Source organism: Eucyclogobius newberryi, unplaced genomic scaffold, assembly GCF_026437365.1.
Source record: "Eucyclogobius newberryi isolate DKJ021-1_F unplaced genomic scaffold, fEucNew1.0.hap1 SCAF_57, whole genome shotgun sequence".
NCBI classification, from domain to species: Eukaryota; Metazoa; Chordata; class Actinopteri; order Gobiiformes; family Gobiidae; genus Eucyclogobius; species Eucyclogobius newberryi.
In genome coordinates, this window is record NW_027316245.1 from 21799 (window position 1) to 44593 (window position 22795).

General features: G+C 50.6%; 2 protein-coding genes across 2 annotated transcripts; one reads left to right on the forward strand and one right to left on the reverse strand.

Moving 5' to 3' along the window:
* Positions 1-5390: 5390 nt before the first annotated feature.
* Positions 5391-9498, forward strand: hspb9l (heat shock protein, alpha-crystallin-related, b9-like). The gene is made up of 3 exons (XM_072432311.1): positions 5391-5894; positions 6925-7187; positions 8628-9498. The coding sequence occupies exons 1-3, from the start codon at positions 5772-5774 to the stop codon at positions 8839-8841; spliced, it is 600 nt and encodes a 199-aa protein (XP_072288412.1). The 5' UTR covers positions 5391-5771; the 3' UTR covers positions 8842-9498.
* Positions 9499-14095: 4597 nt separating this feature from the next.
* Positions 14096-20932, reverse strand: fam53c (family with sequence similarity 53 member C). Its single transcript, XM_072432310.1, has 4 exons — positions 20550-20932; positions 16613-16670; positions 15742-16547; positions 14096-14470 (listed from the first exon to the last, which is right to left on the reverse strand). Exons 2-4 carry the CDS (start codon positions 16617-16619, stop codon positions 14150-14152), a joined length of 1134 nt encoding a protein of 377 aa, XP_072288411.1. The 5' UTR covers positions 16620-16670; positions 20550-20932; the 3' UTR covers positions 14096-14149.
* Positions 20933-22795: the final 1863 nt, after the last annotated feature.

Consider the following 22795-nt stretch of genomic DNA (forward strand, 5'->3'; position numbering starts at 1 on the left):
TGAGAGAACATCATGACGGGCTCTGAGGTCAGTTTAGAGTGAGAGAACATCATGACGGGCTCTGAGGTCAGGTTAGAGAGAGAGAACATCATGACGGGCTCTGAGGTCAGTTTAGAGTGAGAGAACATGACGGGCTCTGAGGTCAGTTTAGAGTGAGAGAACATCATGACGGGCTCTGAGGTCAGTTTAGAGTGAGAGAACATCATGACGGGCTCTGAGGTCAGTTTAGAGTGAGAACACATCATGACGGGCTCTGAGGTCAGTTTAGAGTGAGAGAACATCATGACGGGCTCTGAGGTCAGGTTAGAGTGAGAGAACATCATGACGGGCTCTGAGGTCAGTTTAGAGAGAGAGAACATCATGACGGGCTCTGAGGTCAGTTTAGAGTGAGAGAACATCATGACGGGCTCTGAGGTCAGTTTAGAGTGAGAGAACATCATGACGGGCTCTGAGGTCAGTTTAGAGTGAGAGAACATCATGACAGGCTCTGAGGTCAGGTTAGAGAGAGAGAACATCATGACGGGCTCTGAGGTCAGTTTAGAGTGAGAGAACATCATGACGGGCTCTGCGGTCAGTTTAGAGTGAGAGAACATCATGACGGGCTCTGAGGTCAGTTTAGAGTGAGAGAACATCATGACGGGCTCTGAGGTCAGTTTAGAGTGAGAGAACATCATGACGGGCTCTGAGGTCAGGTTAGAGAGAGAGAACATCATGACGGGCTCTGAGGTCAGTTTAGAGTGAGAGAACATGACGGGCTCTGAGGTCAGTTTAGAGTGAGAGAACATCATGATGGGCTCTGAGGTCAGGTTAGAGTGAGAGAACATCATGACGGGCTCTGAGGTCAGTTTAGAGTGAGAGAACATCATGACGGGCTCTGAGGTCAGTTTAGAGTGAAAGAACATCATGATGGGCTCTGAGGTCAGGTTAGAGAGAGAGAACATCATGACGGGCTCTGAGGTCAGGTTAGAGTGAGAGAACATCATGACGGGCTCTGCGGTCAGTTTAGAGTGAGAGAACATCATGACGGGCTCTGAGGTCAGGTTAGAGAGAGAGAACATCATGACGGGCTCTGCGGTCAGTTTAGAGTGAGAGAACATCATGACGGGCTCTGAGGTCAGGTTAGAGAGAGAGAACATCATGACGGGCTCTGCGGTCAGTTTAGAGAGAGAGAACATCATGACGGGCTCTGCGGTCAGTTTAGAGTGAGAGAACATCATGACGGGCTCTGAGGTCAGTTTAGAGTGAGAGAACATCATGACGGGCTCTGAGGTCAGTTTAGAGTGAGAGAACATCATGACGGGCTCTGCGGTCAGTTTAGAGTTAGAGAACATCATGACGGGCTCTGAGGTCAGGTTAGAGTGAGAGAACATCATGACGGGCTCTGAGGTCAATTTAGAGTGAGAGAACATCATGACGGCTCTGAGGTCAGGTTAGAGAGAGAACATGATGACGGGCTCTGAGGTCAGTTTAGAGAGAGAGAACATCATGACGGGCTCTGAGGTCAGGTTAGAGAGAGAGAACATCATGACGGGCTCTGAGGTCAGTTTAGAGAGAGAACATGACGGGCTCTGAGGTCAGTTTAGAGTGAGAGAACAAGACGGGCTCTGAGGTCAGTTTAGAGTGAGAGAACATCATGACGGGCTCTGAGGTCAGGTTAGAGAGAGAGAGAACATCATGACGGGCTCTGAGGTCATGTTAGAGAGAGAGAACATCATGACGGGCTCTGCGGTCAGTTTAGAGTGAGAGAACATCATGACGGGCTCTGAGGTCAGGTTAGAGTGAGAGAACATCATGACGGGCTCTGAGGTCAGTTTAGAGTGAGAGAACATCATGACGGGCTCTGAGGTCAGTTTAGAGTGAGAGAACATCATGACGGGCTCTGAGGTCAGTTTAGAGTGAGAGAACAAGACGGGCTCTGAGGTCAGTTTAGAGAGAGAGAACATGACGGGCTCTGAGGTCAGTTTAGAGTGAGAGAACATCATGACGGGCTCTGAGGTCAGTTTAGAGTGAGAGAACATCATGACGGGCTCTGAGGTCAGTTTAGAGTGAGAGAACATCATGACGGGCTCTGAGGTCAGGTTAGAGAGAGAGAACATCATGACGGGCTCTGAGGTCAGTTTAGAGTGAGAGAACATCATGACGGGCTCTGAGGTCAGTTTAGAGTGAGAGAACATCATGACGGGCTCTGAGGTCAGTTTAGAGTGAGAGAACATCATGACGGGCTCTGAGGTCAGTTTAGAGTGAGAGAACATCATGACGGGCTCTGAGGTCAGTTTAGAGTGAGAGAACATCATGACGGGCTCTGAGGTCAGTTTAGAGTGAGAGAACATCATGACGGGCTCTGAGGTCAGTTTAGAGTGAGAGAACATCATGACGGGCTCTGAGGTCAGTTTAGAGTGAGAGAACATCATGACGGGCTCTGAGGTCAGTTTAGAGTGAGAGAACATGACGGGCTCTGAGGTCAGTTTAGAGTGAGAGAACATGACGGGCTCTGAGGTCAGTTTAGAGTGAGAGAACATGACGGGCTCTGAGGTCAGTTTAGAGTGAGAGAACATCATGACGGGCTCTGAGGTCAGTTTAGAGTGAGAGAACATCATGACGGGCTCTGCGGTCAGTTTAGAGAGAGAACATGACGGGCTCTGAGGTCAGTTTAGAGTGAGAGAACATCATGACGTCACACATATTTTCTTGTTTACTTAACTAAGACGGTTATTTTGGACAACACAGGGGCCTGTGAGTGGACAGTGAGAGGACAGTGAGAGGACAGTGAGTGGACAGTGATTGGACAGTGAGGACAGTGAGAGGACAGTTATTGGACAGTGAGTGGACAGTGTGAGGACAGTGAGTGGACAGTGAATGGACAGTGAGAGGACAGTGATTGGACAGTGAGAGGACAGTGAGAGGACAGTGAGGACAGTGATTGGACAGTGAGTGGACAGTGAGAGGACAGTGAGGACAGTGATTGGACAGTGAGGACAGTGAGAGGACAGTGAGAGGACAGTGAGTGGACAGCGAGGACAGTGAGTGGACAGTGAGTGGACAGTGAGAGGACAGTGAGGACAGTGAGAGGACAGTGAGAGGACAGTGATTGGACAGTGAGTGGACAGTGTGAGGACAGTGAGTGGACAGTGAATGGACAGTGATTGGACAGTGAGGACAGTGAGAGAACAGTGAGTGGACAGTGTGAGGACAGTGAGTGGACAGTGAGAGGACAGTGAGAGGACAGTGAGTGGACAGTGAGGACAGTGATTGGACAGTGAGGACAGTGAGAGGACAGTGAGTGGACAGCGAGGACAGTGAGTGGACAGTGAGTGGACAGTGAGGACAGGGATTGGACAGTGAGGACAGTGAGGGGACAGTGTGGACAGTGAGGACAGTGTGGGGACAGTGAGGACAGTGTGGGGACAGTGAGGACAGTGTGAACAGTGAGGACAGTGTGGGGACAGTGAGGACAGTGTGGGGACAGTGAGGACAGTGAGGACAGTGTGGGGACAGTGAGGACAGTGTGGGGACAGTGAGGACAGTGTGAACAGTGAGGACAGTGTGGGGACAGTGAGGACAGGGATTGGACCAGGCTCATGTCCAGCTGCCACATTCCCGCTGAGCTCAGGTCTATTTCTGACCCTTCCATCATGTGTCGTTGTCACGGTGACCACGACTTATTCCTGACCGCTGACACACAGTGACCGTCTGGACCCGGGTTAGATTACCCAGAGTGCACTGCGGCACATTGTGAGCTGTTCATAAGGAAAATATGGAATAAATGTCATGTTTTGGTTGTTTATGATCATAATCGTGGATTCTGATTGTTTTTAATGATTGTTCTGAAATAAATACTTTTATAATAAAGTCTGAGACCATGACTCACATCTACACCGCCTGTATTATCCTTACATTATCCTTACATTATCTTTACATTATCTTTACATTATCCTCAAATTATCCTTACATTATCCTCATATTATCCTTACATTATCCTCATATTATCCTTACATTATCCTTACATTATCCTCATATTATCTTTACATTATCCTTATATTACCTTTACATTATCATTATATTATCCTTATATTACCTTTACATTATCATTATATTATCCTTATATTACCTTTACATTATCTTTACATTATCCTTACATTATCTTTATATTATCCTTACATTATCCTTATACTATCCTTACATTATCTTTACATTACCTTTATATTATCCTTACATTATCTTTACATTATCCTTATATTACCTTTACATTATCCTTATATTATCTTTACATTATCCTCATATTATCTTTACATTATCCTTCCATTATCTTTATATTATCCTCATATTATCCTTACATTATCATTACATTATCCTTATATTATCTTTACATTATCCTTATGTTATCTTTACATTATCCTTAAATTATCTTTATATTATCCTCATATTATCCTTACATTATCATTACATTATCCTTATATTATCTTTGCATTATCCTTATGTTATCTTTACATTATCCTTACATTATCTTTATATTATCCTCATATTATCCTTACATTATCCTCATTATCCTTACATTATCTTTATATTATCCTCATATTATCCTTACATTATCCTCATATTATCCTTACATTATCCTTACATTATCTTTACATTATCCTTACATTATCTTTACATTATCCTTACATTATCCTTATATTATCTTTACATTATCCTTATATTATCTTTACATTATCCTTATATTATATTTACATTATCCTTATATTATCCTTATATTCTCTTTACATTATCCTTATATTATCTTTATATTATCCTTATATTATCTTTATATTATCCTTATATTATCTTTATATTATCCTTATATTATCTTTATATTATCCTTATATTCTCTTTACATTATCCTTATATTATCCTTATATTCTCTTTACATTATCCTTATATTATCTTTATATTATCTTTATATTATCCTTATATTATCTTTATATTATCCTTATATTCTCTTTACATTATCCTTATATTATCTTTATATTATCCTTATATTCTCTTTACATTATCCTTATATTATCTTTATATTATCCTTATATTATCTTTATATTATCCTTATATTATCTTTATATTATCCTTATATTATCTTTATATTATCCTTATATTCTCTTTACATTATCCTTATATTATCCTTATATTATCTTTATATTATCCTTATATTATCTTTATATTATCCTTATATTATCTTTATATTATCCTTATATTCTCTTTACATTATCCTTATATTATCTTTATATTATCCTTATATTCTCTTTACATTATCCTTATATTATCTTTATATTATCTTGTCTTACACGTGACTCAGGACGGGGGGGGGGCTGCGGCTATAAAAGCTCCGGGGGCCGAGCTGAGGTCAGACAGAAGAGCGAGACACACGCGGGACACACGAGGATACTTTACGGAGCTCGGACCCTCTGCTCGGACCCTCTGCTCGGACCCTCTGCTCGGACCCTCTGCTCTGACCCTCTGCTCGGACCCTCTGCTCGGACCCTCTGCTCTGACCCTCTGCTCGGACCCTCTGCTCGGACCCTCTGCTCTGACCCTCTGCTCGGACCCTCTGCTCTGACCCTCTGCTCGGACCCTCTGCTCGGACCCTCTGCTCTGACCCTCTGCTCGGACCCTCTGCTCGGACCCTCTGCTCTGACCCTCTGCTCGGACCCTCTGCTCGGACCCTCTGCTCTGACCCTCTGCTCGGACCCTCTGCTCTGACCCTCTGCTCGGACCCTCTGCTCGGACCCTCTGCTCGGACCATGCTGTGCCCCAGGTTCCACTCGCCTCTTGCGGACCCCATGTGGCCCCTGGCGCGGAGCCTTTGGCCCGAGACGCGGCCGCTTTTCTACAGCGTGGAACAGGACGTGCTGCGCCACCTGCAGGTACAGAAGAGACACGTTTATTCTGTGCATTAAGTCCATGTTTATGATGTTTAGTGTTTAGTTTAGGGCTTTTTTTTATTAGTCGACTATTGTCATTTGGACATTCACTAAATAAAAGGGAATAATATCCCCATGGCAACTGGAAGCTTCAGGATCATAAACATCATTTAAATGCTCTTCTTTAGCTTTTAGACGATAAACATTGTTCCTTTTCTACTTCAAATGTCACATTTTGTGGGATTTTCTTTTTACAATCAAGACTTCTGGGTTTGATCACTTTTTGAACTGTTTCAGTCCCGCTTTAGTCCTGGTGTAGACCTGGTTTAGACCTGGTTTAGACCTGGTTTAGACCCGGTTTAGACCCGGTTTAGTCCTGCTTTAGTCCTGCTTTAGTCCTGGTGTAGACCTGGTTTAGACCCGGTTTAGACCCGGTTTAGTCCTGGTTTAGTCCTGGTGTAGACCTGGTTTAGACCTGGTTTAGACCTGGTTTAGACCTGGTTTAGACCCGGTTTAGACCTGGTTTAGACCCGGTTTAGTCCTGGTGTAGACCTGGTTTAGACCTGGTTTAGACCTGGTTTAGACCCAGTTTAGACCCAGTTTAGACCCGGTTTAGACCTGGTTTAGACACGGTTTAGACCTGGTTTAGACCTGGTGTAGACCTGGTTTAGACCCGGTTTAGACCCGGTTTAGTCCTGGTTTAGTCCTGGTGTAGACCTGGTTTAGACCTGGTTTAGACCTGGTTTAGACCTGGTTTAGACCCGGTTTAGACCTGGTTTAGACCCGGTTTAGTCCTGGTGTAGACCTGGTTTAGACCTGGTTTAGACCCAGTTTAGACCCAGTTTAGACCCGGTTTAGACCTGGTTTAGACACGGTTTAGACCTGGTTTAGACCTGGTGTAGACCTGGTTTAGACCCGGTTTAGTTCTGGTTTAGACCCGGTCTAGACCTGGTTTAGACCCGTTTTGGACCTGGTTTAGACCTGGTTTAGACCTGGTTTAGACCTGGTTTAGTTCTCAGTGTTTGCTCTTCAGGAAATGCGTCACAACATGGAGTACATGGAGAAACTGCACCAGCGAATCTTCGAGCAGATCGACCAGGCGCTGCCCTCAGGCTCCGCCTTTCGGCCCGTCGCCGTGGAAAATCTGGGCGGAGACAACGGCACCTTCGCTCTGAGTCTGGACACGAGCGACTTCTGCCCCGAAGAACTGTCCGTCAAACAGGTCGGGCACAAACTCCGGGTCAGCGGCAAAACGGAGAAGAAGCAGGACGACGGCAAAGGCTCCTACTCATACAGGTGAGAGCCAAGGGCCACGCCCCCCAGGGCCACGCCTCGCTCGTACAGGTGAGAGCCAAGGGCCACGCCCCCCAGGGCCACGCCTCGCTCGTACAGGTGAGAGCCAAGGGCCACGCCCCCCAGGGCCACGCCTCGCTCGTACAGGTGAGAGCCAAGGGCCACGCCCCTCAGGGCCACTCCTCGCTCGTACAGGTGAGAGCCAAGGGCCACGCCTCGCTCGTACAGGTGAGAGCCAAGGGCCACGCCTCGCTCGTACAGGTGAGAGCCAAGGGCCACGCCCCCCAGGGCCACGCCTCGCTCGTACAGGTGAGAGCCAAGGGCCACGCCCCTCAGGGCCACTCCTCGCTCGTACAGGTGAGAGCCAAGGGCCACGCCTCGCTCGTACAGGTGAGAGCCAAGGGCCACGCCCCTCAGGGCCACTCCTCGCTCGTACAGGTGAGAGCCAAGGGCCACGCCTCGCTCGTACAGGTGAGAGCCAAGGGCCACGCCCCCCAGGGCCACGCCTCGCTCGTACAGGTGAGAGCCAAGGGCCACGCCCCCCAGGGCCACGCCTCGCTCGTACAGGTGAGAGCCAAGGGCCACGCCCCTCAGGGCCACTCCTCGCTCGTACAGGTGAGAGCCAAGGGCCACGCCTCGCTCGTACAGGTGAGAGCCAAGGGCCACGCCCCCCAGGGCCACGCCTCGCTCGTACAGGTGAGAGCCAAGGGCCACGCCCCTCAGGGCCACTCCTCGCTCGTACAGGTGAGAGCCAAGGGCCACGCCTCGCTCGTACAGGTGAGAGCCAAGGGCCACGCCCCCCAGGGCCACGCCTCGCTCGTACAGGTGAGAGCCAAGGGCCACGCCCCCCAGGGCCACACCTCGCTCGTACAGGTGAGAGCCAAGGGCCACGCCCCCCAGGGCCACGCCTCGCTCGTACAGGTGAGTGCCAAGGGCCACGCCCCCCAGGGCCACACCTCGCTCGTACAGGTGAGAGCCAAGGGCCACGCCCCCCAGGGCCACGCCTCGCTCGTACAGGTGAGAGCCAAGGGCCACGCCCCCCAGGGCCACACCTCGCTCGTACAGGTCAGAGCCCAGGGCCACCCCCCCCAAGGGCCACGCCCCGCCCGTACAGGTGAGAGACAAGGGCCACGTCCCCCAGGGCCACGCCTCGCCCATATAAGTGAGAGCCAAGGGCCACGCCCCCCAGGGACACGCCCCCCAGGGACACGCCTCGCCCATATAAGTGAGAGCCAAGGGCCACGCCCCCCAGGGACACGCCCCCCAGGGACACGCCTCGCCCGTACAGGTGAGAGCCAAGGGCTACGCCTCCCAAGGGCGCACCCGCATCTGACCTTCATCACCCGTGTCTGACCTTCTGCACTCGCGTCTGACCTTCATCACCCGCGTCTGACCTTTGGCACTCGCGTCTGACCTTCTGCACTTGCGTCTTGTGTCCTGCAGGTGTCAGGAGTTCCGGCAGGAGTTTGACCTCCCTGGGGGCATCGTCCCGGAGACCGTGAGCTGTTCTCTGGTCGGGGGCCGGCTCCAGATCACGGCCCCCCAGAACACGGCCCTGGAGTCGGGCAAAGAGCGCCTGGTCCCCATCACCGTCGCCGCCAAACCGGCCATCCACGGCAAAGACGAGGCCAAACCGGACGAGAGCGAGAAGCACTGACCTCTGACCCGACCACTGACCCAAACGCTGACCACTGACCCGACCACTGACCCAAACACTGACCAGACCACTGACCCAAACACTGACCACTGACCCAAACACTGACCATTGACCCGACCACTGACCCAAACACTGACCACAAGAACCAACAAGACCCCAAACATGGTTCAGTCCCGGTTTAGACCTGGTTCAGTTTTACTTTGAAAACTAATGTATTTTATCTAGTTGAATAAGCTAAAAGTTTGATGTAATTTTAATACGTTTGAACCTAGTTTTGTTTATGGATTTGTTTGTTTGTTTGTTTGTAATCTGCTCCAAGTGAAGTTTTATTGTACTTTTTAATAAAAGATTGTGGCTCAGATCTGGAGAAAGTGCTGTTTTTCATGACTTCAGAGAAAGTGACAATAGTTGAACGTTATAGTTTTAAATTATAGTATAACATTAGTGACGGAGCCAAAATGGCCACCGGTGGCACAGGTCATGTGACTGGCGGTAAAAGCAGAGAACGCTGTGTACTTGTGATGATAAAGTACTTCATGTTTTAGTTGAAAGTATTCAGTGGTTACTGCGTCCAGTATTTGGGGCAGTTGGTTGTACTTCTACTCCAGTAACAGACTTCTGCAAACGCAGTAGAAATAACTCACACCAGACTTTTTTTTTTTTTCACATTTTATGTTTCTTTGTAAAATAATTCTCAATAAACTTAATTTATTCACAAACCGTCAAGTTCCCATGTCATTTTTTAAAACACATACAATAATAAAAAACGGGTCTAAAAGACGAGAGGCCGCGACAGCTCGTGTTTTATCCTTCACTTCTTCACTTTTGTTCCTTCACCCGTTCACGCGCGCGCTCGTCCTCTCGCCCTTTCACGCGCGCGCTCGTCCTCTCGCCCTTTCACGCGCGCGCTCGTCCTGTCGCCCTTTCACACTCGCCCTTTCACACTCGCCCTTTCACACTCGCCCTTTCACACTCGCCCTTTCACACTCGCCCTTTCACACTCGTCCTCTCGCCCTTTCACACTCGTCCTCTCGCCCTTTCACACACGTCCTCTCGCCCTTTCACACACGTCCTCTCACCCTTTCACACTCGTCCTTTCACTCGTTCACAAACCTCTCGTGGAAAAACAGTCCAGACTAAATCTACAGACACATTTACACAATAATGTTTAAGGCTTATGCTGCTTATGTCTCCAGGAAACGTCAGTGTAAATCTTCACAAGGCTCCACCCACCAGGCCAGACCCGCCCACCACCCACCCAGACCCGCCCACCACCCGCCCAGATCCACCCACCTACCAGGCCAGACCCGCCCACCACCCGCCCAGATCCACCCACCAGGCCAGCTCCCGTCCACCAAGGACACTATAAACAGAGGAACAAAGTGATTTTGAAACACGTTTTAACCAAATAAAAAGGTGTAAATCTGTGACTGAGAATATTTATTTCTTTTTATTGGTGAAAATCACAAATAGAAATATTTCATACACTGAAAAAACTACAATCTTAAATAAGGACGTGTTATATTTTTACCACCTTAAAATAAGATTATCACTCATTTCAAGTGAGAAAATACTTTTTTGTAGAATATGGTTTATTGATTTTATCGGCAAATCTGATTTTATTATAAATACTACTGCAGTATGTTTTATACTCGTGATTATAAATACTACTGCAGTACGTTTTATACTCGTGATTATAAATACTACTGCAGTACGTTTTATACTCGTGATTATAAATACTACTGCAGTGCGTTTTATACTCGTGATTATAAATACTACTGCAGTGCGTTTTATACTCGTGATTATAAATACTACTGCAGTACGTTTTATACTCGTGATTATAAATACTACTGCAGTACGTTTTATACTCGTGATTATAAATACTACTGCAGTACGTTATACTCGACTCAGGATTATAAATACTACTGCAGTGCGTTTTATACTCGTGATTATAAATACTACTGCAGTACGTTTTATACTCGTGATTATAAATACTACTGCAGTACGTTTTATACTCGTGATTATAAATACTGCAGTGCGTTTTATACTCGTGATTATAAATACTACTGCAGTACGTTTTATACTCGTGATTATAAATACTACTGCAGTACGTTTTATACCCGTGATTATAAATACTACTGCAGTACGTTTTATACTCGTGATTATAAATACTACTGCAGTGCGTTTTATACTCGTGATTATAAATACTACTGCAGTGCGTTTTATACTCGTGATTATAAATACTACTGCAGTACGTTTTATACTCGTGATTATAAATACTACTGCAGTACGTTATACTCGTGATTATAAATACTACTGCAGTACGTTTTATACTCGACTCAGGATTATAAATACTACTGCAGTACGTTTTATACTCGACTCAGGATTAGTTTTATAAATACTACATTATTTGTAGAATGTTGGTCATATTCTCTGAAATTTGGAATCGTTTAAATTGTCTGCTGCAGTTTGGGGTAAACTTTCCCAACTTTGGTAAATATGCGTTTGCCAAAGTAAAGATTCTTCTGTAACCATGACGATAAACATCCGTCCCATATTTACATTTCATATTTTACATTATTCGGGACATTTTTCAGTCAGGTTTATATTGTCCGGAGCCGCTTTGGTTAAAAGAAACTTGAAAAACAAAAAGACAACTTTCCGTTTACGATCGGTTCAAACTTGTTTAGCCGTCGTGGTCGTCGCGGCGAAAGGCCTGTTGGGTGGAGCCTGGGGTCTGGACCAATCAGATCTCAGAGAAACAGGAAATGTGTGGACAACGACATCGGCAGCAGCGCCACAGAGGAGCAAAGCATGATGGGAAGTTTACCGCTGAACACAGACCGCCAGAACGACAACAGCCTCGTGTACTTTTGGTTAGCGCCGGCAGTAACGGCGTTTCTGACCACGTGTGTTTTCTGCGTGCATTCGGACAGCGTTAGCATTGAGGCTAGCTCAGCGTTAGCATCACTACTTCCTGTCGGGGTTTTGCCGAGTCGCACCGACAGGATTCACACTAAAGACAGTGACACGTGTTCAGACTTCTCACACACGAGCGGAATACTGCGTTCATAAAGAGGTGTGTGGGTCAATGCTAACGCTAATGCTAATTTTGAAGCATGAATATTAAAACGTTAACACATTAAAATAAACTAAAATAATCCATAAATTAAAATAAACAGCTAGTCTTTCAATTGGTTATAGATATTTTACGTTTGCATTATATTTTTTTGTTAGCATTAGCGGTAAACGTACGCAGTGATCGTTTGAATCCACGATATTGAAAGATTATGCAACACCATCAGAAATGTGCTAAAAACACAACTTTGATACGAACTGATCCATGTTTTTAAGCAAATGTGACAGAAATATGACTCTAAAACACAATATGACTAAATTATGACTAAAACATTTTAACAGCGCTGCAGTCGTTACTATTTTAAGTCTTTCGCCAAATAAAAGTGTGAATATGTGAGAATATTTATGAATAAAGATAATACAACTCAGTCTTTTGCCACGGTCTTTGTTAAAAACAGATCTTTGCGTGTGTTTTAGAGTCAATATTCACAGTTCTAATCGTGACTAAAATGTCGCTCATCTTCCCGTTACGGCTCGTTACTGCCGACAACGCCATGTGTCTCACCCGTCGTAGTTCTCGTTAACATCGTCTTGAATGAAAAGGCCCGGGTCACGTAAAGGTCGAGTGCGGGTTTGAGGCGATGCGTTCAGGGTCATTTCAGCGGTAAATCCCAGCGCTGCGGTCCAAACGCACCGGTCTCAGTTTCGCGGAAGACACCGGGACATTTTCAAAACCACAAGACAAACGCAAGAAAACGTGCCGGTTTATGACATTTGTTTAGAATTCTGTAGTCGTGACATTTGTGGGTTTGAAAAGGACCTTTGTGAATATGTTTGGAGGAAAATACCAATTCATTTTGCAATAAAGACACAGGACAACTCTTGATTTGATTGGGCCGAGTTAAACTAACAAGATCTAAACTCTGTAATTCATTTGACATTGACAATCCCTCAAATTATTCAGATTTATCTTTTAAATTGGTTCAGTCCAAACTGAACAACTCAAAATGTGAAACCGTGAATGACACTTCTGGCAAATAAATAATATTAGATAAATAGTTTGAAGTTGTTTTTACTTGGACTGGATCTGGAGGTAAAGTTAAAAGTTTGAATTTGAAACTTTTAACATCTTTTGAGTCACATTATTTTCACTTTTTCAACATTAAAACTTGATTCCCCAGTTTCACATTTTAGTTTTTCACCATAATAAACGACATAAACGTGTCAAACTGGCTGGGTTATACCTCGGGTGTTTTCCGGGCGGTTGCTGCGTCATGGCCGTCGCGTCTCGTTCTCTTCTGTAAAGAAACCAAAACCTCGTACTGCAAAGCCGCACGTTCGGAAGAGAAGAGGGTTCCTGAGAGCTGTGCTGATTGGTTCGTTTCCAGGAAGTAAATAAAAACGTGTAGAAAAAAGGGGAGCGGGGTTTAAAGAACGCGCCGTTTCAGGAGCGTCTGAGCGTAAGAAATGTCAGAGCGTTCGCGTCGCGTTCGGAGGTCGTTTTCCACCGTCTGATCGGTTTGAAAGATCACAAATCACAAAGGTTTGTTCGTTCGTCTGCGGCGGAAGGACGAAAGCGACGCCGGCGGCCCGGAAGTGCAACGCAAACGCAGAAACCGCTCAAAAACGTATTTATTCAACCCCGTAAAACCCAATCACGATCGACACCATTTATCCAGCCTTTTGTTCAAACGTTCTGATTCTTCCGTTTTGCACTTCCGGGCCACCGTACGGACCAGAACCCTCAATGAACGGTTTCAAATGAGTGAAAAACTACGACAAACGCCGAGTGCCACGACGACACAGGATTATTGAAACCCGTTTAAACCCTGCGAGGTCACGATTGTTACACAGTCGACTCTTGAAGGGTCAAATCTGGATGTCCTAAAACAGCCTTTGTGATTTGTGATCGTGAGCATTGACCCTTCGGCCTTGAACGCTCGGCTTCCGCTCTTTTCGTTCGAACAGATGACGTCCCTCGCCGCCCGCTGACGTCCCTCGCCGCCCGCTGACGTCCCTCGCCGCCCGCTGACGTCCCTCGCCGCCCGCTGACGTCCCTCGCCGCCCGCTGACGTCCCTCGCCGCCCGCTGACGTCCCTCGCCGCCCGCTGACGTCCCTCGCCGCCCGCTGACGTCCCTCGCCGCCCGCTGACGTCCCTCGCCGCCCGCTGACGTCCCTCGCCGCCCGCGCCGCTCAAACCGTTGTATAAATGTATAAATAATGTACGGGTCAGTTTTCCTCGATCAGGTTGAGGTCCAGTTCTGTACAGTCGCGTTCGAACACGGGCTGAGCGTTGGTCTCTCGCTCCGCCCCCTCCTCCTCCTCTTCCTCCCCCTCCTCCTCCTCCTCCTCCTCTTCCTCGGGGTTTTCGGGGCCCTCCTCGTCGCTCTCGCTCAAAGGGCCAATGCTGCTGCGCCCCAGGAGCTCAGCCGGAGAACACGAGCCGCGGAAGTCCCCCAGGAACGGCTCCATGGAGATGCACACGTCGCCTCCCGAGAAGGAGCCGAGCCGGCCCCGCTCCAGGCAGAAGCCGGGGTCCATGCTCCGGGTCTGCGGCAGAGACACAGGGTCAGAGGGGCCCTAAACTACAACTACAGAGACACAGGGTCAGAGGGGCCCTAAACTACAACTAGAGACACAGGGTCAGAGGGGCCCTAAACTACAACTAGAGACACAGGGTCAGAGGGGCCCTAAATAGAGACACAGGGTCAGAGGGGCCCTAAACTACAACTACAGAGACACAGTGTCAGAGGGACCCTAAACTACAACTAGAGACACAGTGTCAGAGGGGTCCTAAACTACAACTACAGAGACACAGGGTCAGAGGGGCCCTAAACTACAACTAGAGACACAGGGTCAGAGGGGCCCTAAACTACAACTAGAGACACAGTGTCAGAGGGGCCCTAAACTACAACTAGAGACACAGTGTCAGAGGGGCCCTAAACTACTACTACAGAGACACAGGGGCCCATGCATCGGCCTGTAAAGCGGCTCTTGATAACTTTAGTTATCATCTCAGGATTAAGAAAAAAAAAATAGTTTTCAAAATGACATTTGGATCTCTGCAGTTTCACATCATAGTTATAGTTATAGTTGTAGTTAGTTATAGTTATATAGTTATTCTAGTTCTAGTTCTAGTGCCCTCTGCTGGCTGCACAGGGAACGACACATTCAGTCGCACTGTGAGACAGAGTCTGGAGATGGTGAGTTACAAACAGCAGAAGATTCTCACAGAAAAGGTGAGTTGTGAGTGTTTCTGAGGCTCGGAGGGGACAGGACGAGTTTGTGACGAGGGACAGTGTGAGGACATGTCCTTTCATCTGCAGGACCTCGCACCTTGACTAGTCTAAATATGGGATTTACAGAAATGTTGATTATGTACACTGTCCCGTTGGTTTAGTGGTGGTTGCCATGGTAAAAGACCAGCTCTTCCACATTGGCCAATGCAGAGATGATGCTTCTGCTGTGAACACGCCCCTTTTACAGGTGGGAAGTCTATAACCCGGACTAAAGGTACTACATGTACACAGCAGCAGCACTACATGTACACAGCAGCAGCACTACATGTACACAGCAGCAGCACTACATGTACACAGCACTACATGTACGCAGTACTACATGCAGCAGTACTACATGCAGCAGTACTACATGCAGCAGTACTACATGCAGCAGTACTACATGCACACAGCAGCAGTACTACATGTATAGTACTACATGTACACAGCGGCAGTACCACATGCATGCACACAGCGGCAGTACTACATGCACAGTACTACATGTACACAGCAGCAGTACTACATGTAGTACATGTACTACAGTACCTGGGTCATCTTGGTGAAGTCCAGCCCTGGTCGTCCTGGAGGTCGCTCTGGGTCTCGTCGTCTCTTCAGGCCGGGCTTCAGCAGGAGCAAGTCGCAGGGCTGAGAGTGGCAGCGGGGTGCGGGGGGCAGACTGCGGCGCAGAGACGACGGCGTGCTGCAGGCCGAGGCGGGAGGAGGGGCTTGAGGTGCGGGGGGCGGAGCTGGCGGAGGCATGAACAGCCCAGAGTCTCTGATGAGCACAGGAGAGAGAGAGAAGCGGCGCTGCGGAGGAGGCGGGTGCAGCGGCGACGGAGATGACGAACAAGAAGAGGGCGACGGGAAGAAGCAGCAGCAGGCTCCGCCCCCTGCCTCCTCCCACGGGAAGCTCCATGGCAACGGCGAGTCAGGCGACAGCGCCAGGCTAAAGAAGGTGGGACTGGAGGACGAGTGCAGCGACGAGTTCAGAGAAGAGCAGGCCCCGCCCACAGCACCTGCCACAGTTCCGCCCACTGCCGTAACCCCGCCCACCGCTACCCCAGGACAGTGCCGCGCCACCGGTGTCCACACCCGAGACGCGCTCGGCCGCCAGGTGTAGCGGCAGCGCGACAGGTCCTCGGGCACCGACAGCGAGCGGCAGTGTCGTTTGGGCGGAGGAGGTGGAGGCGGGGCTAGCGGCCCAGAGGGCGGCGGGGCTGCTGCAGGGGGAGGGGCCAGAGAGTCTTCCACTGACGGCCCATCGACTAGAGGCAGTGGCCCCGGGGGGAAACTGGAGCTCAACAGCCCCCCCTGGAGGGGCTTGGCCGGGCAGAGCTGCCAGTAACCGCTCTCTGCAAAAGAACACTTACTTTAATATAATAACAGCACAAAGTGAACTCTGAGATGAACCACTCACCAGGCATCAACCCATCTGGGACACAGGCCTCGGACAGGGCTTTGGGGTCCAGCAGGGACTGAGGACAGGACAGGACAGGTCAGTCAAACATTCTATGAAGCTGGTCAACATTAAAAGAAAACAAAAGTTACGACTGTAACTACGGTTCTATGAATCCCTACTGACCGCCAGAGGCGGTGCATAAAGCACTGGATGATCATCCTTGCGCATACACAGCTCGAGAATTAATAACAAACAAGTCACTTTTGACCTCCCGGTGGCTCACTTGAGTCTATATAGTCACGTGACACCGGTAGCTCAGTCCCTAGAATAGAAACCTTCTCGCAAAGCTCTGGCGGTCATCCGGGATTCATAGAACCGTAGTTAGTCGTAACTTCAGTTCTATTTCAACCCTACTGCGATTCATAAAGCACTGGATGACGAATATCAGCAGGGTCCCGAGGAACAGACAAAACCATACCTCAATAGGACGCAGAAGAGAGTTGTCGAAGAACCTCTTCCAGTGGTTGAAACCACATTTCACCCTGTAAAATCGGGCAAAGGTATTCGGGGATGTCCAAGAGGTCGCCGCACAGATTACGTCCAAGGACACCCCATTCATAGCGGCTCACGAAGTTGAGAGCCGACTTGTGGAATGGCACCTCAGCCCGGAAGGCAACGGTCGCCCCCGTTGAGCATAGGCTTGCACAGACAATCCAGTGCGCGAGATGCTGTTTGGACAGAGCCTGGCCCTTGCGCGGGCCGGCGAAACAAACAGGCTCTCAGATTTGCGTATACACACGTCTCAAGCGCACAGATAGGACACAGCTGTTCAGAAGCAGATCCCGCGCCAAAACGTGCCGGTTGTAGCGGCCGGTTGTGCCCAGCCGACAAAATCACCTTTGGAACGAAATCCATATTCAGCCAAAGGGAAACTCCAGAGTTGTCGGGGTGCCAACGAAAACAGGAGTCTGCCACGGACAAAGCCTGGAGCTCACTCACCCTTTTCGCCGAGGCCATCGCCAGAAGGAATGCAGTCTTCATTGAAAGCCATTTAAGGTCAATCTGCGACAGAGGCTCAAATGGAGGGGATCGCACCGCCTCCAGCACCTGGGACAGGTCCCATTCTGGGACCACAGAACGGGTGGGCGGACGCAAATGCCGGGCACCCTTTAGAAAAAGGGAAATATCTTGTTACGGCCAACCGAGAAACCATCCCACACTACATGCCAACAAGAGATTGCAGCAATGTATACCTTCAGCGTAGATGGAGTGCGCCCCTGGCCAAGTAGCTCCTGCAGGAAAGCGAGCACCGTTGACACAGCACAATACACTTTTGCGACACCAGGCGTCAAACAGTTTCCACTTGCAGGAATACAGAAGACGGGTAGACTGAGCACGAGCATTGCTTATCGTATTCACAATCTCCCCGGCGTACCAAGGGAAGGTCAGGCCGAGCCCTGCAGCGGCCATACCCATTGGGGTGCAGAATCTGACCCCTTAGTTGAGGGAGGAGATCCCGCCTGGGGAGGGGGGGGGGAGAAGTCTCAGCAGAGGAAACCATGTCCTGCCCGGCCAAAACGGGGCCACTAGCAGGAGACTGTGGACCCTGAGAAGAGTTTGATAAATCAGGGGAAATGGGATGGCATAGAGCATCGTCCTGGGCCAGTGGGCTGGCACTGTCCGCCAGCGAGAACCACAGAGGGCAGTGTGTCACGTCGTGGGAAGCAAAAAGATCCACCTGTGCCCACGCCGAAAAAGTAGGAATCGCGCTGCGGAAAACGCAGGAGGTGTTCGACACGCGTTTACATAGACTTTGAATGTAAACTGGACGCTTTGGCCGCCGCGGTCTGAATGAGCCATGAGTCTTGCTAGTTTTTAGCAGTTTTGCTCTGGGCGCGTTGAGCTGCTACGCACCACGCATTTGGGTCAGTTTGATGGGCCGAAAACCGGAAATTACAACATAAAGCCGGCTTTTTTTAAATCGGCGGCCGATTGATCGGTGCATCTCTACCTGTGATCCTGATGTGTGGGATCCAGGTGTAGGCCGTTGAGCCACATCTGAAAGGGGGCGCAAAGACAGCAGCCCCAGAGGAACCACCGTTGCGGCCGCAGTCGGCTTGCCCAAGAGTCTTAGGAACATGACATAGGGAAGCGAATTCCCCTGTCGAAAGTCCCGCAACATCCCCAGAATATCATCGGCCCGCTTGGGCGAAGGGCGTGCAGTCGCTGCATGGGAATCAAGGACCATGCCAAGGAAAGATGCTACCCGTGACGGCACCAGGCAGCTTTTTGCCAAGTTCACCCGCAACCCCAAGTTGGCCACCTGCCTGGGCACAGTCTCTGTATCGTGAAGCGCCTGCTTGGGGCTGGGAGCACAAATGAGAGCCAGTCGTCCAGATAGGGCAGAACCCCTGGGCCTGCAAGGGGGACAAGGCTGCAGCGACGCACCTTGTAAACACTCGAGGGGACAGAGATAGCCCGAATGGCAGGACCCTGAACTGGAGGTGTTCTCCCCGTAAAGCAAAGCGGAGAAACTTCCAATGTGGCGGTGAAATGGGGACATGAAAATATGCATCCTTCAGGTCTACTGTTGTGAACCAGTCGCCTGGGGAGATCGCCTGGAGCACTTGTCTGACCGCCAACATCTTGAAAAGGGAGCACCTTTAAAAACATAGTTAGACCCCTGAAGTCCAGAACCGGGCGTAAATCGCCAGTCTGGGTACCAAAAAATATCGGGAATAAAAGCCCCCTGGATCAAGCAAGGTGAGAATCTCCTGAGAGAGCGCCTGCGCCTTGGCCGGGTCCTGAATAACAGTCATTCAGATCCGACCAGGAACAGGAGGCCGGCGGCGGAACTGCAGACGATACCCTCCGGACAGCGTGGCCAGCACCCAAATGAGCCGGGAGTGAGCAGTCTCCAGCTGTCCAGGGGAAAAAAGTCCTAGCGCCGGCCCTGTAACTTCATCTGGAGGCCCCTCGACCCCCCGCGGGCTTGTGGGGGCGACGGCCGGGTTGTGAGGAACGGGACGCACGGGACGGACAAAACCCAAACCTTGCGGCCTGTTGCAAGTCCGAGCCATGAATGGGGGAGTGATGGGGCGGTGGTGCGTACCTCCGTTAAAAAACGGGAGGGGCAACCTGAGCCGGTCGATGAGACCCCCGCCTATGAAGCCCGGCCAGCTGTTGCCGTGTACGGCAAGTCTGGGCCGTGCGCTCTCCAGGAAGAACTGGAACACCCCTCAAGGTCTTCCTACTGGCCTCAGAGCGGAGACTGTACCAGCCACACTTGGCGGCGAGCTTGCACTAATGTAGAGAGAAGACAGAGAAGACCCTAGTTCCCTTGACATGAGGGCGAAAGCCTGCAAGGAGGCGTCAACCAGCCCATGTGTTGGCTGGTCCACCGGAACCGTCTCAAGGGAAACCGACAGGCCAAGCATCAAATGAGACAAGGAGTTCCCAATGCGGCCCATACGAGCTCCCATGTCATACGCCTTACACAGAAGGTCGTCTGTAACCCGGCACTGTGGTCGGGGACACCGGGCATTAGACCGTAAAGTCTCCTCTGGACGGACAATGAGGGAGGAAATACCAGTCACAGGGCTGACAGGGCTGACAGGGGCAAAATGAACCCAAATTTGTGGAAACAGCAATATATTAGCCGAACAACAACCACATATACAACCTGCATGGGAGAAGGTGAAAAGGGACTGAGCTGCCGGTGTCACGTGACTATATAGCCTCACGTGAGCCACCGGGTGTCAAAGGTGACTTTTTTGTTATTAATTCTCGACCTGTGTATGCGCAAGGATGATCATCCAGTGCTTTATGGCGGTCAGTAGGGATGAAATAGAACAAGCTTCACGTTTTGATTTTTCCTCTTTTTTTGCTTTGACCAATGAGAGTCATCCAAACCCGGTCAGAACCCGGTCAGAACCCGGTCTGCAGCGGGACTCACCGGGTAGCAGTCCCGCGGCGGGGTTGGGTCACCTTCCAGACTCTTGGCTCAGGATTTCCAGGTGGAGCAGCCGGACCACAGCATTGCGGCTGTGAGCGGAACAGGTGAAGGGACGGAGCGGGGACAGTTTAGGCTGCGACACCAACGATCCAAACGCCGGGACGCTGGTCACATGAGCCGGCGCGACTGCCACGTCAGCAGAGCAACACGATGCCAAACACAACCAGGAGGGGGCGATCTCTGCGCCTTTAGCATGTCTCTGGAACACGCCCTGCTTCCGCAACACCTGTGCAAGCTTTACACCAGGTCCAAACCAGGTCCAAACCAGGTCCAAACCAGGTCCAAACCAGGTCCAAACCAGGTCTAAACCAGGTCTAAACCAGGTCTAAACCAGGACTGAACCAAGTCCTAACCAGGTCCGAACCAGGTCTGAACCAGGTCCGAACCAGGTCCGAACCAGGTCCGAACCAGGTCTGAACCAGGTCTGAACCAGGTCCTAACCAGGTCCTAACCAGGTCCTAACCAGGTCCAAGCCAGGACTGAACCAGGACTGAACCAGAACTGAACCAGGACTGAACCAGGACTGAACCAGGACTGAACCAGGATTGAACCAGGATTGAACCAGGATTGAACCAGGTCCACAGGGGGACTCTTTCAGGTCTTACAGGAGGACACCATTGCCACAGTAGTTTTAACAGAGAAATGTCCTCTAAATGAAGTAGACAATAGAAGAGGCGACCGAGCACCAGCAGTGGAACCTCAGTTTGAGAAACACTGACTCGGCGGAAACGGGAGAATACTGGGACTAAACCATGGCTCCGCCCACAGAGGCTCCGCCCACAGAGTCACGTCCAGTCACCTGAAAAACAAAACAAACTGAACTAAATTCTCCTCTAAATATTATAACTGCAACAGTGATTTCAGTTTAACACGTCAAACACTTTTTATACAATATATACACACATTTGAATATAGATATAGTAGCAAACTGCTAAAGGAGGAGAAAAGACCAATACTAGTTCCATCAGGGAGGTCCAGGAGGACTTGGGAGAAGGTCTCTCTTCTGGCCTAGCGATGCTAAGCTAACACTGGGAACAAGTCATTCTGTCCCGTCTTTGGACATGATTTTAGCTTTAAACTGTAACAGCTCCAGGACAGTCTTTGAACTGGCCTTTTCCTCATCTGATGATGAGCGTCTGAGAGCCAGCATGACCCCCACGTGACCCCGAGAGCCCCCCAGCCTGACCCCGAGCGAGCCCCCCACGTGACCCAGAGCAAGCCCCCCACGTGACCCCGAGAGAGCCCCAGCCTGACCCCGAGCGAGCCCCCCACGTGACCCCGAGAGAGCCCCCCACGTGACCCCGAGAGAGCCCCCCACGTGACCCCGAGAGCCCCCCACGTGACCCCGAGCAAGCCCCTCACGTGACCCCGAGCGAGCCCCCCCCAGCGAGCCCCCCCAGAGTGACCCAGAGCGAATCCCCCCCCAGCCTGACCCCGAGCGAGCCCCCCACGTGACCCAGAGCGAGTCCCCCCCCCAGCCTGACCCAGAGCAAGTCCCCCCCAGCCTGACCACGAGAGAGCCCCCCAGCCTGACCCAGAGCGAGTCCCCCAGCCTGACCCAGAGCGAGCCCCCCAGCCTGACCCAGAGCGAGTCCCCCCCAGCCTGACCCAGAGCAAGTCCCCCCAGCCTGACCCAGAGCGAGCCCCCCAGCCTGACCCAGAGCGAGCCCCCCAGCCTGACCCAGAGCGAGTCCCCCCCAGCCTGACCCAGAGCGAGTCCCCCCCAGCCTGACCCAGAGCGAGTCCCCCCCCAGCCTGACCCAGAGCAAGTCCCCCCCAGCCTGACCCAGAGCAAGTCCCCCCAGCCTGACCCAGAGCGAGCCCCCCAGCCTGACCCAGAGCGAGTCCTCCCCAGCCTGACCCAGAGCGAGTCCCCCCCAGCCTGACCCAGAGCGAGTCCTCCCCAGCCTGACCCAGAGCGAGTCCTCCCCAGCCTGACCCAGAGCGAGTCCCCCCCAGCCTGACCCAGAGCGAGTCCTCCCCAGCCTGACCCAGAGCGAGTCCCCCCCAGCCTGACCCAGAGCGAGTCCTCCCCAGCCTGACCCAGAGCGAGTCCCCCCCAGCCTGACCCAGAGCGAGACCCCCCCAGCCTGACCCAGAGCGAATCCCCCCAGTGTGACCCCGAGAGAGGGCCTGAACACAGACTGGACACAGACTGGACACAGACTGGACACAGACTGGACACA

Bases quoted from the DNA above. Each gene is read 5' to 3' on its own strand.
- hspb9l (XM_072432311.1), top strand. From the start codon at position 5,772: ATGCTGTGCCCCAGGTTCCACTCGCCTCTTGCGGACCCCATGTGGCCC. The intron at 5,895-6,924 runs GTACAGAAGAGA...TTTGCTCTTCAG, and splicing joins ACGTGCTGCGCCACCTGCAG to GAAATGCGTCACAACATGGA. The intron at 7,188-8,627 runs GTGAGAGCCAAG...TGTGTCCTGCAG, and splicing joins AAAGGCTCCTACTCATACAG to GTGTCAGGAGTTCCGGCAGG.
- fam53c (XM_072432310.1), bottom strand. The intron at 14,471-15,741 runs GTACTGTAGTAC...TCTCTGCCGCAG, and splicing joins ACTTCACCAAGATGACCCAG to ACCCGGAGCATGGACCCCGG.